At 41.0% G+C, this 20,068-nt stretch overlaps 1 protein-coding gene across 5 annotated transcripts in view; it reads right to left on the bottom strand.

The window, feature by feature from the left end:
• The window catches only part of ENOX1 (ecto-NOX disulfide-thiol exchanger 1), a 398,268-nt gene that overhangs the window by 64,819 nt on the left and 313,381 nt on the right, over positions 1–20,068 (bottom strand). For all 5 annotated transcript variants that reach the window (XM_075199754.1, XM_075199753.1, XM_075199757.1 and 2 more), the window contains one exon: positions 12,094–12,214. In XM_075199754.1, the coding sequence (XP_075055855.1) occupies positions 12,094–12,214 (121 nt within the window). The remainder of the gene's footprint in view (positions 1–12,093; positions 12,215–20,068) is intronic.

Genomic DNA, 20,068 nt, shown 5'->3' with positions numbered 1-20,068 from the left:
ACACACACTACATTACCACAAGCCCCCTGTGCCATCACACACACTACATTACCACAAGCCCCCTGTGCCATCACACACACACACATTACCACAAGCCCCCTGTGCCATCACACACACTACATTACCACAAGCCCCCTGTGCCATCACACACACTACATTGCCACAAGCCCCCTGTGCCATCACACACACTACATTACCACAAGCCCCCTGTGCCATCACACACACTACATTGCCACAAGCCCCCTGTGCTATCACACACACTACATTGCCACAAGCCCCCTGTGCTATCAGACACACATTACTGTGCCCCTTCATCACAACCACACGGTGTCCCCTTATGATCACACTGCACCCTCCATTCTACTTTTCTCCCCTTCACCTGCCCCCCGCCTTAATCACACTGTGCCATGCTGCTCCCCCCTCTCCATCACTGTGCCATGCTGCTCCCCCCCTCCTTCATCACTGTGCCATGCTGCTCCTGCGTGCCATGCTGCTCCCCCCTCTCCATCACTCGGTGCCTTTTTCTCCCCCCCCCTTCTTCATCACTTTGTCTCTTTGCCTCTGTTCCTTTGCTTACCTCTGTATTGGCTTCATGCATCTCTTTTTTTTTCTTCTGTTTTCTGTCTTGGTTTCCTCATGATTATCATTCCAAAGCTCGTCATATCATTCAGTTTCATTTTTAAACCGGTCTGAAAATGTTGCTCAATGATGGAACAATGTCATTCCAATTCTGCAGTGTGTGTGCCCTCACGACCAGCAGAGTCCATAGATCTCTATGGAGTGTGCAGAGTCACAATCCTTTCAGCCAAAGGTTAGGACAGAAGAAGAGCACAGATCTGAAGGCAAATTGTGTAAAACGTGTTTAGGATGTACAAATGAACTGACTTTCTTTCTTAATCGTTGGTAAAATCGTTAAGGATATCGCATTGGGAAACATTTTGTATACTGTATAATTGGATGTTGCTGCGTACACACCCTTACTGTACACTGATTAGGTGCATACGCCCATTGCCCTCCCCGTTCTGAAATGAAATCGTAGGCTGTCGTAAGTGTCCTTTGCGCTTGAAGGATTGGATGTTGTTGCATTCACTGGCATATAGTTTATTTTTGGACATGTGTATTACGATATTACGCAAAATATGACACCTATCGGAATTTACATTCCTTATTGAATCAGGCCCTATAAGTTAAACATTTTAAGGTTAAGTGCAGGGACAGTCAGTATTCAACAGGACAGAGAAGAAATTGTATTAGTAGCAATCTGACACATTAGTCTGAATTTTATATATAGTCTTTTTATTCTCATTTTCCAAACCATATGCCTCGATGAATTTGTTATGAAGCACATGATTTCCTTTGGGACAGGATCTCCTGTGCTGCTGGGCCTCATAGCAGTTGCATGGACCAGTATGCTTATAGTTACACCCTTGGTTTACTGATGTCTTGGTACAGGTGAGAGATAAGAGGAAGCTGCCCAAGTATTTCAAATTAGATTACTTAGCTGTGTGAACTGAACCAAAACTATAAAGTATAATTCAGTGTTCCAAATAATATAATCTGGAAATAATAGAAATATTGTACATGGATGCACTAGCAGAATGAATAGCTTAATTTTATTTAAGGCAGTATCCTATGTAAGAATATGCCAGACTAAATCTGGCAGTGACAATACTTATCAAACCGTGGAATATAGTAATTATTTAGTAATTAGCCAGCGCCTCAGTTTTGCCGCTTGTGAGAGCATGGTGTTCTACACTACTATTACTGGCATTTATAGAATTATTTTATATGTATTATCTGCAAACAGTACAGTGCATTTGTTTATGATGTTATATATAAAGATACTTGAACAATTTTGAATACAATATTAAAATGACAACAGTGGTCACTGAATAGTAATTACAGGACAAAAGAAGTCAAGTAAACAATAAGTATCCACTAATAGGTTAAAGTAAATTGGATGGTGTCCAGATAAGCCTTTAAGTAGTCTATAATGAAATTCACATACAATGAATATTCAAAGATAATGTGAAGAAATCTGCAAATTTTCAAATAATCACTATATAAACACAGACACCTGTCCCTCTCCTTATTTCTCCTGACAAGCAGCTTTGTACAATATATTAATTAATGGACTGACTACACGTAGCAGTCTTTACAAATGCCCTGAATATTGCCCACATGTTGATTTCAGTAAAGACTGCCTTTAAAGCTCATTTGGAGATATTTTACACTGGCTTCATCCTATAAGTGGACGGCAATTGTTTTATTTGTCAGTCTTTTATGGTTTGGTCCTTCTGAGGTATGACATAGTAATTAGAATATTGTGTTAATCTTAATGTACTGACTCAAATACAATTTACATAGTTCTATTGTCACTGGATAATAAATATATACTAGTAGCAGGGTGGTCCAATCTCCACAAGAACAAATAGGATGAAAGGTGATATGCAATTGGGGAAATGGAAATGCTCATTGCGATATTTAGCCACACAATGGCAGCCATCTGAGCTAGGCAATCACATTACAGTAAAGGCTCATTGATGTGCCTGGGGAGCGAAGGCTAGCTTGTCTGGTCCAATTTCACAGAAGAGCTACTGTAGTACAAATTGCTGAAAAAGTTAATGATGGCCATGATAATGGCAGTGCATCGCAGATTGCTGCATATGGAGCTGCATAGCGGCACCTGGTCAATGTACCCATGCTGACCCCTGTCCACCAACAGAAGCACCTACAATGGCCAGATGAACGCCGGAACCAGCCCATGGAGCAATGGAAGAAGGTGGCCTGGTCGGATGAATCATGTTTTCTTTTACATCATGTGGACGGCTGGGTGCATGTGTGTCAATTACCTGGATAAGAGATGACAACAGGATGCACTATGGGAAGATGGCAAGCCGGCGGAGGCAGTGTCATACTCTGGGCAATGTTCTGGTGCATATACACAGTTTTATGAGTGGGGGTGTATACAGTGGTATGCCATACTGCCACTTCTTCTAAAGTCTTCATTGTAAAACTCAAATTCAAGGAGGTGAGAGAAAGGGGCGGGGAGAGAGAGAGCATGGGAGGGGGCAAAGAGAGAGAGCGCGGGAAAGGGCAAAGAGAGAGAGCGCAGGAGGGGGCAAAGAGAGCGAGAGAGAGAGCGGGAGGGGGCCAAAGAGTGAGAGAGAGTGTGGGAGGGGCCAAAGAGCGAAAGAGAGCGAGGGATGGGGGCCAAAGAGCGAAAGAGAGCGTGGGAGGGGGCCGAAGAGTGAGAGAGAGATAGCGAGGGAGGGGGCTGAAGAGCAAGAGAGAGGGGGCAAAAGAGAGAGGGGGAGGGGGGAAGAGAGAGGGGGGAGAGAGGGTCGAAGTGAGAGAGAGAGGAAGAAACGGAAGAAAGACGGAGAGAGAGAGAGAGAGAGAGAGAGAGAGAGAGAGAGAGAATGTGTACAAAGAATGGTGAATTGCAGTTTTAGTGGACATTTGCCTATTGTGTATTTGTAATACATACCCATTTCCTCTGTATATTTAAGATGGTGTTTATAACATTAGGTTTTTTTTACACTTACTCCTTTATTTTCATGTGAAAATAAAATGTTTGCACCTTGAAGAGAGACCTTGTATAAAGATGCACAATAGTATATGAGAACAGATTCAAAATCACTTGTAAAAGGGTACTTGTCTGCCTTATAGATTGTCCCTGTGACCTTGCCACGCTATTTGTTTTCACAGAGGAGTAGACCAAATACTCTGCCAGTGTTCCATTTATTTGCAGGAGGAAACTATCCACTTTCAATCAGAGCGGCAAAACTTGAAAGTTCTCCCAGACAATGAATTTAAGTTGAAAAAATGTTTTTTTTAACTCTTATCTCTAAATATACAAAAATACAGTTATTACTAGATTAAAGCAGCATATTACAATGCTCCAGAAGTGAATTGATCGTGGGTTACCTTTAATTGAGCATACAAAAGCTGATCCTGCTACCTGGCTTGAGTACTAGATGAATGAATTCCGGTCCACGGTGCGTGTGGCCAGCCTTAATATCCTATTCCTAAACATAGTGTATAGATTAGGGTTAGGAAATCAGTATACTGAATTTCCAGTTATTTTTACACTACAACACCTTGCCAATTAAGGCATTACAAATTAGTGCTTCCCATTATGGTTTGCTAGTTTTTATATTAATAAATCTAAACAAAATATCAAGATACAATACATATATATGTATTTTTGCCCATGGGTTAATTAGGTGACACTTGTCAAGTTACAATAGGAAACTAGCTATAACCCTACCCCTTTATGAGTTTATATTCATACCTTCGTGACTGTAAGCAATTGCGGGGTTGAGCCAAGAACCCTGCAGACACCAACTCCGCTCTTTAAGAGGTAGGAGCAGTAATTACAGTAAAAGGCTTTTTGTTTCTAAATGATACTCATCACTCTAACGCACCGATTGTCATTTAGATAATTAAAACAAAATGAGCAGAGAGCAATCATTGAGAATATATAAGTGTGCATGAGATGAGGGTCACTCATAAAACTACTGTAAGCGGTTTTGCTAGAAATCAGTTTCAGCAATATTAGTGCATATATTTAATCTCTTTACGACCTGATAGAAAGGGTGTGATTTATTGCATGGTCTTCCAGTTATTGCACATTAAAGAATACACAAAAAATTTACAATACATTACATGGGAATGGTGAACAGCTATTTGTATTCAAATTTAAAATTTCAGTTAAGTTGTATAACTTAACTGCATTATATATTTATTCTTAGACGCACAAGTGAATACAAGTATAAAATTCTGTAAAGGATATTTGTACAAACTGTAGATTTTTATGTAATGTAATCAGTGAGTTCAGATCACCAGGATTATTAAGAGCATTTGTGCATTAAAAGGAATTACGCACCCCTGCTGTAAATTATTATAGATATAAGAAGTCTCCTTGGACTTCCGTGACTTTAGAAAAGCACTCAGCCTGAAGACTTGTTCCATTACATGATCACGTAACTTCAGTGATTGCTAAAAATCCTTGTAAATTTACAGGAGGAAATGCAATATATTATTGCATAAATAACTTCCATTTTTGCAAGTTATATCAAAAATTATATTAAGAAAAAAAAATCTGTTAACAATTTAGGGTATATTTCAATTGTAGAGGTAAGACATAGGTAGGGGAAATCAGAAGTCAAGAAACAACGTTTCTTAATTTGAACTAAAAAGTTCTCATTTTATGGGGCATAGTCAATTAGCCGGGAGTGCATTCGCGACCATCACAGAGGCACTCCACGACATTGTAACACTGCAGAGTTCTCTTCGCCCCGTAGTGGTTCGAGAAGAGATTTACAATGTTTCGGTACCGTAGTACCGGAAAAAGTGTACAGCTAATTGAATATGTCCCTAAATTTAAGTTAAACCCAGGCTTACCAGTATCTGATGTGGAAAGGCAACAAAAGCTACTGCACAGGGCGTTATGAAGGAGACAGGTCCTTCTTTTTCCCCACTAGGGAACAAGGGCATCACTAAAACTTTTGAATATTGGTTCTGCATCCCCTTGTGTAAGCATTGGGTGCTCTGTAAGTACATGGGTCTGTTTGGTCTTCTCACACATGGCTGCCATGAGTGAAGTATCGGAGGTACACCGATATGGGTCCTGTACAAACTAATGATGCCTGATCACTGCAACTGCTGCCCCTCCCCAGCTTGCTGTAATCTGTGGGATGAGAGGTGAAGCCTGGAGCTCATGGGACACCTTCCATGAACTGTGGGGGATTAGACCCCAGGGGTGGGCAATACACTGGTAATAAGGAGAATGGTAGAAAGGTGCATATTGTGCCAAATTAGGTCTGTCTGACATGTAGTTAAAACTAGTGTCTGGGGTGTAATAGCACAGCACAGTGCCCCAAATTGTTTTACTCCAACTCTATGCACAACGGTTGTGTGAATTAACCTCTAGTGTACCCTATAGGGGCTCTATACCTTTTATTTTAAATTATTTTTCTATTTCAGCATATAGATTTGTTTATGTCTCTACAATAGAAGCATACCCAATTTTATGACTAAATAAATATAATATGCTGGAAGGAGAAAATACTCTATGCAAAACGTTATGCAACCTGGGAGAAATAAAGGTCTTGAACCCTAATGGTACCTATTTACATAATCACTTTCACAAACTTTACTTCTGCTTAGTTACCCTGTAGCATTTTTGCAACCACTACAGCCAACAAGGCTGAATTGTTATCAATTAATTTTATTATAGCAGAAGAATGTGACAGATCAACACAGAACTATCACATAGAATATTCAAGATTATTACAATGCAGCTAGATAATTGGGATTTGCTGGCAGTCTCCTGCAAGATAACAAGGTTTTCACGAAATCAAGTCAGAGCAGTATTATGTGATTACAATTAGATATGAAAAGTTACTATAGAACATTTTTTTTTACAATGTTATGAAACGCTCCCACAGAATAAGAAAGACTATATTGGGTTTGATTATTTTCTTTTTATTAAATAATCTCTGCATATATTTTTCAAATACATTACAAATTGGATTGTCAATTGGCATCAGAAGGACACCAATAATTAAGAGGCTTCAATACAGAGTGTTTATAATGTCTATTACATTAAATATGTGGACATTAATGTAATTGCTTTATAATTATAATAGGATATGAAAAAATGGTTTCAATTTCATTAAGTCCTGTGGCAGGTACAATTTACTCTGGTACAAGAATAAGATTTTTGATGTGGTAAATGCTAAACCTCCTGACACTTTGTATAGTAAATTCTAAATAAACCTGAAATTGGGACCTCTCTGCCAGGAAGCTGCTATTCTCACACAATGTGGTATCACAAATAATAACAAGCAAAATGACTAAAATCTCAGTGTATGGCCCCACAACTCACCACTGTGCGTGATATTAATCCACACTGTCTGTGTCTTTGCTATAAACTTAAGGGAACACTGCAGCAAAAAAATGGTCTCATACTGTTGTACCGTTTAACCCAAGCTTAAATATATAAAAAGGGGAAAAGGGTAAAGTAAATTCAAAATGTGTTATTAAACAGGAATTGTTATGAGATGCTGATTGTTGGCAGGTATTCACTGCACAACAAAAAGAGGATACATGTTGATGTCTTGTACATAGATTAATAGAGATACAAGTATTATTGTATTATTTAACACAACCGCGACGCAGTATGCATTGTTCTACAGCTGAGCAGGTTTAGTGAGCGGAGAACTGTTATGTGGCCCTGTCCTTACCTACACCTAACTGCACCAAATTAAACAGACAGTATACAACTAAACGTGTTACACTTACTGTGAGTGTTTTATAACTAAACATATGTTACATTCACTCTGTATTGAAGACAGTCATTTTTGGGCAGCTATAAAAATCTATGACTATTAATGAGAGTGTGAACATGCCATGCACTGGCAAAGGCAGGCTTCCTGCTTTCCAGAGAAACATTCTGTCAGCTTTTAGATAATTGGTTTTACTCTGGGTGTACTATTAATTTGGGACTTTTCAAAACGGCACTTTAATGCGAGATTCATGCTGAAATAGTTTTTATTGTTTAGTCTACACGGGCAAGTAGATGATTTAGACCAAACTGGGCAGAAATCTCTACATGTGTGACCCTCCACAGACCATCAAGGATGGCTCTGAATGATTAAACTATGTCTATATCTTAATGATCCCTGGCTGAAAATGCAGTCAGCTAGTGGCTGCAATTCCTTGTATGAATGTGCAATCAGCCAACTGCACTAATTGGGCTCCAAGGGAACAGCTCATCTGGCCTGCAGAACAACTGGACCTTACAATTTGGCAATTATAAGTTCACATCCAAGCATGTGGTCAGCTAAAGGCTTTTAGATGTACATAACTTTTTAGAGGAAGAATTACCCGTTAAGGTTTGATATTTATAGTGCTTTGTTTGTAATTTAAAACTACTCATTTGACACTTTATAAGCACTTTAATCTTTAGTTTATATCTCCCTTTTCTGGATCATCCTGACTTCATACAATATATTACTAAAATAGAAAGTAGCCCATATTCCACAGCTGATGAGTTGAAGACAGACAGAATTTGTTAGAGCTGTCCCACATAGATTGCCAGCAAATACAATAATTTTGCAGCTTATTATTGACTACCAGAGGGATACAGATCCTTGTTTTCAAGAGAAAAAAACATTTCCATCTATGAGATAACAATTTTATCCCATCTCTAGCCAGATACACATAATATAACACTAGGGAGCCCCTCAGGGTGCAAAAGTTATAATAGAGCAATACAAATCACAAGACATTACCTTGTACTTTTATGCACTCATTCCTTGCATGCCATTGCCCTAAGGCTACCAAGTTGTATTAACAAAATCATCTATATTTTGTATAGACTGTATTTCAGAAAGACATATGGTTATTGAAGACAACCACTTTTTATATTCCCCAACTGAAAATAAACCTATTTGGTTCTCTGTGGTTGAAAAAAAAACAAACATTTCAACAAGCACTAAAAGTTAACTGTTTTGCAAAGTGAAGCAACATCGTTTCAACAAAATACAAGTCATTACTATATAGAGTTAGGCTCAAAACAACTTTAGAATGTGCTTATTTTTTCCCAGCAGAAAAGGGAACAATAGTTTGCAATTCATCTTATTATCATTGGAGGATATTTGTTAAAAAATTTGGTTTGAAAGAATTATTTTTTTTCTACACTAAGCCATTCAGACATGTTAGTCCAGGTCATTCAGGGTGGGTACCCATTGGCATTTGAACATCAGTATCCCTGCTTGTGATTGAAGCATGCAGCTTATAGTACAGCTAGAGAAATCACATGCAGTCAGATTACTGTTGTGTCTGAGCTCTAATATGTAGGGGTTGTGGACGAAGACCCCTGAAGCTTCAGACATTATAGATACAACCCTTATAACTCATGCTACATGCCTCCTGTCTATCCAAATTGTTCCTCTTTTCGGTCTGGTGCATGGATCTGTGCCAAGGTACATGTCTGTGTCTCTGAACACAAGATCAGAACGTGTGTGTCTGCCTTTGATTATTACAAAAATTGTGATGTATGCTACTGTAATATACAACAGTCACTGCAATATATCTGGCAAAGACAGGGCTCCAACGACCACATATATCATTCTGCATCAATGTATCTCATATCCTCCAAGCCACAAGAAATTTCAGTTAACCGCTGTGAACCCACCATGACCATCCAGGCAATGATCTGTATTGTAACATGGGAATTTGCAGTCTAACATTCAACAATAGTTTCTGAATAGGGCAGTTAAAAATCAATATAACTACGTTGATGTATAAAACATAAGTCTAAAAGGTAGGACATATAAGTGTAGGTGTAACACGGTAATGTGTGCTGAATGTTGTTCCTACTCTGCTTCCCAGAGACTGCTCTGAAATATGGTTGTGAGCCAGTTCTGGAACACAGCTAACCACCCAAGAGGAAGTACAGGGATAGAAAATAATGCTTACAAAATGCAAGCCTAGAGTACATACATATGGTGTTGGCGTGCAATCTCTGTGGAGCTTAGTGAAAGCAGAGTGGGTTTCGCAAGACTAGCAGACTGGAGAAAGTAAAATGTCTACTTAATAGCAATGCTGTGGTTAGATTTCACTAAGAATACAACCTGCAAATCCTTTATTCTAGCATCTTGAATCATCCCTAAATATTCCCAAATAAATATAGTACGACAAACCGAAAACTAAAATTTTAAGAGATTATAAAAACCGGAAGAAAGAAAAGAGTGAGACACTACAGTTTTTGATCAGTAATTGAGGAGAACCAAAACAAAAGACATTCTGCTGAATCACAGAACATTTAAAAATAAGTCTTCAAAGTAAAAATATTACAGTACGAAAGTAAGGTAAAGGGCCTGGGAATGCAAGGTCGTTCAATGAACCTTCTTTGATGGTGAGTCCCTAATTCAGAGAAACTGAAGCTGTGCATGCCTCAAAATGTGCTTTTCTTATTTAGCTTATTTTAACATAATTGCAGTAGAGAAAATTAAACAGTACCTTAGTGCATAATTCTCATACTGCAATAGTGACGCTTTTGTCACATACTCCGTTTATTATCTTAGCTTTAAATACAATGCTTAGCTTATCTTGTTTGTGTGAGCGTATATTTAAATGTACATATTTTGCCACAAGTACAGCGGTATTTTCTCCAAAACACTGCATTGTTAATTTTACTCCAGGACAGCTAGAAAAGTATATTTTAACAGCATGTCAAAATGAAATACTAAGAGCGTTGATAAAATGACAGTAAAATAAATGTAAATTTAGATTGCTGTCACAAGTGGCTGCTTGGCTCTGTGAAGATGTTAGGTTGCTATAGCATTTTCCATAGCAACTTTGTCTCTTATTACATTAAGAAATGCCTATGTGTTCTAAAAGCCAGTTAAGGAAAAGGGATTACATCAATTCCTCCTATGTAATGATCCTACATAAAACCTTATCAGTCTGAAAACATAACAAAATATAATCTATATAATGGCACCGCTGCTGTAGAATTAGAACACTGGTTTCTGCTGCCTTCCAAAGTCAATGGGAATGATCAGACATTCACTTCTATTCTACACAATCGCTTCAATACAAGAGTCATTTTTGTAATATGCAATGAAATGACTTCACTATTATATATGCTGCCTTACCACATATATCTGCTATGAAAAGTTATTAAGTAACTACATAGAGTTGCATTATTAAAGGACATGAAATGTAATAAAACTTGATAATACATTGATCTAGGAGAATAAAATTATTCTGCAGATTAACTGCTGGTCCTTGATCTGATTACCAAGCTACCCCTCGTAGGGCAGGACTTGTGGCTATGCTGCTGGCATGGCAAACATTGCAGAATCTAATTAATATTAATGAAGACAAATTATAGGATAACAATCAAAACATGAAAACACACGAAATCAGGTGAAGGCTTCAAAGCATTTACACAATTTGAATGATGTAAAAATGTCTGGTGGGTAGCAAATGATTTTGACCCTTTCATAAAGTTTGTCCTACTACCCAACCCCAGCACCTTTGTCTCACAGAGCTCATTGTAGGTGGAGCCAATATATGTGTGAGGTTTGAGGCATTCACACCTCAGTAGTCCCCACAGTGAGGCAGGACTATGTATATCATGCTGCCCACCACTGCCATGGGCAGCAACAGCATGCTTGATGAAATTAGGCTAAAAAAGAAAGTATAACGCACCCTTTAATATAACATTTCAACTTTTGCTTAAGACTATTATGTTCAGTTTTCTTGTATGTTTGTATTCATCTAATATATAAAAGAGAAAATTTGTCCTTCTGTCTGTCTTTCTATACAAATCCACATTTTTCAAGCGAAGATCATGAAATTTTGCATTTTAAAATTGAAATTCATTACGGGGTGGGGGTGGCGAGGGGGGTAACACCTAAAAATCATCGAAAACGACCATAACTCTGGAATGTCTGGAACAATTTACACAAAACCTGGTACACATATGACTTACAGTCTGACAACAAATATTGTGGGGGCAAGACACCCCTAGCACTCCTAAGGGTGGGGGTGGCGAGGGGGGTAACAACTAAAAATCATCTAAAACGACCATAACTCTGGAATGTCTGGAACAATGTCTTGGAAGAAGTTCCACCATGTCACACAAAAATGCTTTACAGGCCCTCAATCAAACACTTCAATTTTTAAGAGGCAATGATTTACTAATGGGTGGAGTCACTGTTGTATTGACTGGAAATTTTCGACAAACATTGCTAGTCATTCCAAAAGGAACAATGGCGGATGAAATTAATGCATGCCTTAAATCATCACATCTTTGCAGGCATGTTTGCACTTTGCGACTAACCACAAATATGAGAGTTTCTCTGCATGGCAACACAATGGACGGTCAGTTTGCTGATCATTTCTTAAATATTGGGAATGGTTTAATGCCGCTTCATCCAGTAACCGGTCTCTTCAAACTCAGAGAAACACTTTGTAGCACAGTTGTGTCTTAAAATTCTTTAAATCCCGGGCAACGCCGGGTATTCTGCTAGTTTTATATAAAACAATGTTATGTGTAAATGTTCTCACCTGAATCATCCACTCTGGCTTTCTTGCTGGGGACATCACTGCTGTCGTCATCATCAGACATCTCCATCTCCTCCTCCCGCCGGATACCCATTAGCTGTTCACTATGTGCATTTCGTAGTTCCTGCAACAAATTAAAACACAGCACCCATAATAAATACATAATTACACATACACAAGCCACAGGACTTGTCCAACAGATGTCAGGTTTTGTTTGATTATTATTTAGTATCCACAGACTTCCCCCAATCTTCACCCGCTCTTGCCGTACGCTGCACAACTGATGAGCTAGGAAAGGGGCAGGTTAGCATGAAAAAGAAGCAAAAACACAGCAAAAACTGACAGACTATGCAAGGCAGCTGCATATTATTATTATTAATTTTTATTTATAGGGCGCCACAAAGTATCCGTAGCGCCGTACAAGGACAAACAATGGCACAGTACAGGTGAAACAGCACAGTACAAGTAAGAGTAAGCACTATAACTCTGGGAGCTCAGGCACAGCATGAAAGAGAGGGAGGGAGGGGAAAAGTGAGTATAGGCAGGTAACTATGGCCCAAGAGGGTGGGCACGGATGACAGGTTGAGAGTCACTGAGGGGAGCGGAGAGAAGCGAGAGGAGACAGAGGGCAGAGGGACTGAGAGGAGGTGAGCTGAGTAGCTGGAGAGCGCAGTTAAAAGTGATAGAAACAGAAGGTAGGAGAGCCCTGCTCAAAGGAGCGAACAATCTAAAGGGAGGGGAAGACAGACAGACACATGGATGAGACGGAGAGACGGGAGAAACGGAGACGGAGTCGAGGAAGGGGGAGAAGGGATGAGAAAGAGAGGTAGCCGACCGGTGGGAGTTTAGGCATGAGACTGGAAGGCTTTAAGGAAAAGGTGGGTTTTTAATGTTCGTTTGAAAGAGGACAGATTAGGGGAAGTTCTGATGGAGCGGGGGAGCTTGTTCCAATGGAGGGGAGCGGCGCGGGAGAAGTCTTGGATACGTGCATGAGAGGAGGTAATCAGCGGGGAAGAGAGGCGACGATCGTTGGACGATCGCAGTGAGCGGGAGGGAGTGTGAATAGAGATAAGGTTAGAGATGTAGGGAGCAGTGGAGTTGGCGAGGGCCTTGTAAGTCAGAGTGAGGAGCTTGAAAAGGATTCTGTAGGGGAAGGGGAGCCAGTGAAGGGCTTGGTAGAGTGGGGATACAGAGGTGGAACGGCGAGAGAGGAAAATAAGCCTAGCACCGGCGTTAAGTACAGATCTAAGGGGAGCGAGATGAGAGAGGGGGAGGCCGATAAGGAGAAGGTTGCAGTAGTCCAAGCGGGAGATAATCAGAGAGTGGATGAGAGATTTGGTGGCATCCTGGGAGAGGAAGGGCCGAATGCGGGCAATGTTGCGAAGCTGGAAACGGCAGGATTTGGCGAGAGAGTGAATGTGAGGGGCAAAGGAGAGAGAGGAGTCGAGGATGACACCTAGGCAGCGGAGTTGGGGAACAGGGGAGATAGATGAGTTGTCAACAGTGATGGAGAGGTCAGAGGGGAAGGAGGTACGAGAGGGAGGAAAGACAAGGAGTTCAGATTTAGCAAGATTGAGTTTAAGAAATCTAGAGGACATCCAGGAGGAGATGGCAGAGAGACATGCGGATACCCTGGAGAGAAGGGAGGGAGAGAGATCAGGAGAGGAAAGGTAGAGTTGAGTGTCATCAGCATAAAGGTGGTACTTGAGGCCGAAGGAGCTGATGAGTGCACCCAGAGAAGAGGTGTATAGTGAGAATAGTAAGGGTCCAAGGACAGAGCCCTGAGGGACCCCGACTGGAAGGGAGGAAGAGGGGGAGAGAGAATCAGAGGTGGAAACAGAGAAGGAACGGTCGGCAAGGTAAGAGGTGAACCAGGAGAGGACGGTACCGGAGAGGCCAATGGACTGAAGGGTGTGAAGCAGGAGGGGGTGGTCAATGGTGTCAAAGGCCGCTGAGGGGTCGAGGAGAATCAGGAGGGAGTAGTGGCCCATGGCTTTAGCCGAGAGGAGATCGTTCGTAACTTGAGCCAGGGCAGTTTCAGTGGAATGGAGGGGGCGGAAGCCTGATTGGAGAGGGTCAAGGAGGGAGTGTTCAGAGAGGTAGGTGGAGAGACGGTTGCAGACAAGTCTCTCGAGTATTTTGGAGGCAAATGGGAGAAGGGAAATGGGGCGGTAATTAGAGAGTGAGGTGGGGTCAAGGTTGGGTTTCTTGAGAATGGGTGAGACAAGAGCATGTTTAAAGGCGGAGGGGAAGATGCCGGTGGAGAGGGACAGATTAAAGAGGTGAGCGAGGTGGGAGCAGGTGGAGGCGGAAAGGGAGCGAAGAAGGTGAGAAGGGATGGGGTCCTGGGGGCAGGTAGAAGGGGGGAAGAAGAAATGAGAGAGTGGACTTCCTCACCCGAGGTGGGGCGGAAGGAGAGAAGGAGTTGGTGGCTGGGGGGAGAGGGGGGGAGAGTGGAGGGGGGAGGAAGGGCAAAAGGGGGGGTGGCGGACGAGTGGGTGGAGGAGGAGATTTTAAGTCTGATGGCCGTGATTTTAGAGGAGAAAAAGGAGGTGAAGTCAGTGGCAGATAAGGAGGAAGGGAGGGGGGGAGATAGGAGAGTGTTAAAGGTAGCGAAGAGGCGGCGGGGGTTGGAGGACTGGGAGGAGATGAGGAATTTAAAGAAGGATTGCTTAGCGAGCGAGAGGGCAGAGCTGTAGGAGGAGAGGATAAACTTGAAGTGGAGGAAATCAGCCAGGGAGCGAGATTTTCTCCAGTGGCGTTCGGCAGTACGAGAGCATTTTTGGAGGAAACGGGTAAGTTTGGAGTGCCAGGGTTGGGGATTGGAGCAGCGAAGGTGGATGGGCTGGGCAGGGGCAACCGCATCAAGGGCGGAGGAGAGGGTTTGGTTATAGAGGGAGGCCGCCTGATTAGGGCAGGACAGGGTGGAAAGGGGAGAGAGGAGAGTTTCGAGAGAAGAGGATAGAATAGCAGGATCAAGGGTGTCGAGATCGCGCCTGGACTGGAAAGATTTGGGTGGGGGGAGGGGTGCAGGAGTAGAGGAGAGAGAGAATGAGAGGAGATGGTGGTCCGAGAGTGGAAAGGGGGAGATAGAGAAGTCGGACAGACTGCAACGGTGGGAGAAGACAAGGTCAAGGGAGTGACCAAGGCAGTGGGTAGAAGAGGAGGTCCATTGGGAGAGGCTAAGGGAGGAAGAAAGGGCAAGGAGTTTGACGGAAGCAGGGTCGGTGGGGTTGTCAATAGGGATATTGAAGTCGCCAAGGATAATGGAGGGGATGTCAGAGGAGAGGTGGTGTGGGAGCCAGGCAGCAAAGTTGTCAAGGAAAAGGGAGGAGGGCCCAGGGGGACGGTATATGACAGACGCGGAGATGGATGGGGTAGAAGAGACGGATAGAGTGGACTTCAAAAGAGGAGAAGGAGAGGGAGGGTTCAGGAGGAATGAGTCTGAAAGTACAGGTGGAGGATAGGAAAATGCCCACTCCACCGCCTGGGCGGTCTCCAGGTCTGGCGGAGTGGGTGAAGGAGAGGCCGCCATAGGAGAGAGCGGCAGGGGAGGCAGTGTCGGAATCGGTGAGCCAGGTTTCGGTAATGGCAAGCAGGTTAAGAGAGTTAGATAAGAAGAGGTCATGGATAGAGGGGAGTTTGTTGCGGACGGATCTAGCATTCCAGAGGGCACAGGAGAAAGGGAGGGAGGGGAGAGGGGAGATGGGGATAAGGTTGGCAAGGTTAGCGGTGCGCGGGGGAGTGCGGGGACAGGAGCGTGAAGTTGGGCGAGGTGAGAGTATGGGTATGGCAAGTGAACAGGGAGGCATGGTGAGGTGAGGGAGGGGTGGGGGAGGAGTGGAAGAAGTAGAGGGGACCGAAGAATCGTCAGAAGCAGAGGGGCGGGAGAGGAGGACAGGGGGAGTCAAAAGGTAGACAAGAGGAATTGAGATAAGTGAGTTAAATAAAGTAATAGCCAACAATGACAATAGACAGGGGGAGTCAGAAGGTAGACAAGAGGAAATGAGATAAGTGAGTTAAATAAAGTAATAGCCAACAATGACAATGACGGTGGGGAGAGGTGTGGCAAAGAGGCTAGGCAAGGCAAGCCGTGGTAAATGAGACAGAGAGGCGTGAACGGGGAACAAAGAGACAAGAAAGGCCAATAGACGGAGAGCAGAGGAGTACCAAGGGAGAAATAAAATGCTGTTGGAATAGGTTGCATATCAGTTTAAAATATACAAACTACTCTCAAACCTTAAATGGTAACTTTCCTACTTTTAAAGTCACCTTTTCCTGCAGCTTAGTCCTGTTGTCTACACACAGTGGGCTTAATCAGTATTAATGAGATAGTACCTTATCAATTCACTAGAAACTAAGGTTAGCATAACTGAAAATTACTTAATAGTCTGCATTCTCATGTATACAAGTTCAGACCATAAGATGGCTGCTGCCACTGCTTACACTGAAAGTAGACCTGTTGTCTACAATCAACCATATTTGGTTATAAAATAGATTTAGTTATCGTTTACACAGTCAATATTGCATGTAAATCTTAATTAGATTAAATTAAGGCAACATTTAGCACTGAGATAGATGATATATTTCTAATGAACGGATTCCCACCATCATGTCCAAATCATACCAATGTAAATTAAGTAATTTTACCTAAGTTTAGCAAAATACAACAAAATTCTGGTGTCTGGATGTCTTAGATTACAACAAGAGCTCTTATGAACAGTTTGCAGAAGATACTGGATAATCAAGTGCAATGTAAATATTAGTTCTAGTTACCAAAATGGCGGCTGTCACGTCTCTTGATTAGCAGTGTACTTCATGAGGAGAATGAAATAATATGATCTACAGAAGAAGTGGCCAAGAGAGTTCTGATACACAGATTCAGGTAATGAATTACCTCAGCTTTCCCATAAAATCACTGGTTTATAAGGATGCAATAAGACACATGAAGTGCAGTGTGAGGAAAGCTGTCCATACAGTAATGAAACAGGTCAGAGATAATGTAGTGTCTGGTAACAGAGAAACGGAAAGTTGATACCATCTCATTTGGTCCTAATAATGCTGCCAGGTTTAATGTAGGAATGCAGCGTGCAGCTTTTCACCTTGTTGACATCTAATTTTTCTACTGACAAAGGCTTCACTCCCCTGAGAGGACTGCAGTTTGGCATCTTTTAAGTCACGTGAGGAAAATACACAATACACTCCACATACAGCTTTCATTATGTGACAAATGTCACAGTAATACCCAAGAATAATGCAGAAGGTGCTCCCACAGGAATTCCCAATGTTCTTCAGCAAACACTGCAAGGCGCTAATGAACTTTCAAAGGCCTATTAAATGACATCTCCATGGCTAGCCAGTCTAGTTTCATTATAGCAGACATTTAGTGTATATGATAACTCACCAAGCCCTTTCTATGTCTATAAACATTCTTTAAAAAATAATTATTTATTAACAGTAGAACGACAGTCATATGCAAAATTAAAACCACAAAGATGTGTACCAATTACACCAATATGCAGGTCCTTGTCAATGTCAGTCAAATGAAAAATAATTTAAAGCAGCAATCCCACATAGGCTTAATTTTTCTCCTTGAAATAGCAAGTTAAATGCCTTATAAGAATGCACCTGCGTCATTGTAAACTGTCCTCCTGCAATTCAGTATCTCGTTTTCAAAATCTCTCTGGAGAGTGCAAAGTATGACTGCCAGACATAGACACACACACAGACACACACAGACACACACTCCCAACTTGTCATGTGAAAGCAGAAGGAGGGAGGGAGGATTCTGCAGTACACAGAGCTCAGAGGGGCATTCCAAAGCCTCTCTGCACACTGCATCATGTACCATATGACTGACAGTGCTCAGAATTATAAATCATTAATAGCAGCCTGAAGAAACAAACTAAGGAAAAATAGCAAATACCAAAATTCTTCTTACAATGATTTATGTAAAAAAAAAAACCACCTCACTTTTTCATGGGATTGCTGCTTTAATCATAGTGAATATATACATTCAGTATATTGTGCAAACATGAAACCAAATTCTACTTTGCTATGTATTTCAGAAGCAAACAATGTTATGTTTTTCATTTGTGTTTAATTCCATGTCCCTTACAAATCATTTTGGGCCTGATTCATCTTTGGACTTAAAGTCCCTTTGCGTGCCATATCTTGCATGAAATAGCTCTGTGCATGGTCAGAAATGGACATTACGCCAATGAACGCAATTCATGTCTGAAAGCAAATGACACTTAAAACATAAGTACATGTTTTTAGAATATTATTTGTGCCAGCTGCAGGGCAGGTGTAATAACTACACGTATGCGTTCCACTAGATAGCACAGAACATGTGTATGCAAGGAAGAAAGACTATAAAAACGGATTGAAAGAACAGTACACATTAAGAACATACCAATTTATACTGCAAAAAAGAAATAAAAAACTTTGTTTTTAACACATTTGTATTCATAATTATAGTATTAAGAGTTGTTAATTTATTTTATACAATATTTTTTTTTCCATGCATTCTAAAGGGACTTTATATTGCACTTATGCATGTCCTGCACTCTGTGCTGTCTGCCTACATACGGCAGGTCATGTTTAGGCAGAATGTACTTACACTCAGATTCACATGGAAATGTATATTGATAGCCACTTGCATTGAATATGGTCAGAACTACACTTAAGTTCTGTGCTCATTTATTAAACGCAAGTTGCGTAAAGGTTACGTCCGAAGATGAATCAGGCCCTGTGTGTGTGATTGGCATAAGTTCAAAATTACAGTAAATTAACATAGTGACATGTAATTATGTTAAAAAGGGAAAAAAGGTAAGTTTCTCAATTTTCTTATAAAATTGTCAATTTAACTGAATTGCCATAAAACTCATCTTAAAGATATTTAATTAAATTCAGATCATCAAACTATACTATAAAAACAAATATAAATCTGCCGAATGTAATTTACAAACCTTGAGAGCTTTCAAAGATGGTATCTTAACTTGGCTCTCCTATGTCATAGATATATATAGTATTTGCTCAGCTGATGATTCTCCTATGTCATAGATATATATATTATTTGCTCTGCTGATGATTCTCCTATGTCGTAGATGTATATGGTATTTACTCAGCTGGTAATTCTCCTATGTCATAGATATATATAGTATTTGCTCAGCTGGTGATTCTTCTATGTCATAGATATATATAGTATTTGCTCAACTGATGATTCTCCTATGTCATAGATGTATATGGTATTTGCTCAGCTGGTGATTCTCCTATGTCATAGATATATATAGTATTTGCTCAGCTGGTGATTCTCCTATGTCATAGATATATATGGTATTTGCTCAGCTGGTGATTCTCCTATGTCGTAGATGTATATGGTATTTGCTCAGCTGGTGATTCTGGTGCCTAAACTTCTTCTATTTAATTTGGAGTGTAAATGTGCACAGAACAGTATATCCTGAAACATACATGATGTACAGCAGTGTGTGAAAACTGGGGAACATAGATGAAGTGCTGTTTATCCAAAGTAGTAGCTGGGCTTGAAGTTACATATAGATGTCTATTTGTACTTTGTTCCCCTATGTGGGCATGAAGAGTAGACATTTATTCTTTCCCAAATGATACCTGTGCATGCAAAAGTCAATCTACAGGTGTAACCAGCATTAACGTGCCTCTCTTTTTCTTAGCAAAATTTCTACGAAAATAAGGATAATTCAACTGGACTACTGTATACATGCCACATCTCAACTCAATATACCTCAAAATGCGGCAGTAACAGCTCTATGTTAACTTTAGATCGGAAATTGCTAAATAGAGCCAAATACGAAACGGTGGATAGGACGTAAACCTAGCTACGCATGTAATCTGCTGATTTTGGTGAAAAGAAAAGCATTTGCTATTTTGTCCTCTAAAAGACCTATTGCTACTGTGCGGCTGACAGATCCTGTAAGTAGAAACATGTGGACCAAACCTT

This window comes from Mixophyes fleayi, chromosome 2 (genome assembly GCF_038048845.1).
Source record: "Mixophyes fleayi isolate aMixFle1 chromosome 2, aMixFle1.hap1, whole genome shotgun sequence".
Classification (NCBI taxonomy): domain Eukaryota; kingdom Metazoa; phylum Chordata; class Amphibia; order Anura; family Limnodynastidae; genus Mixophyes; species Mixophyes fleayi.
This window is presented reverse-complemented; position numbering and strand designations above follow the sequence as displayed.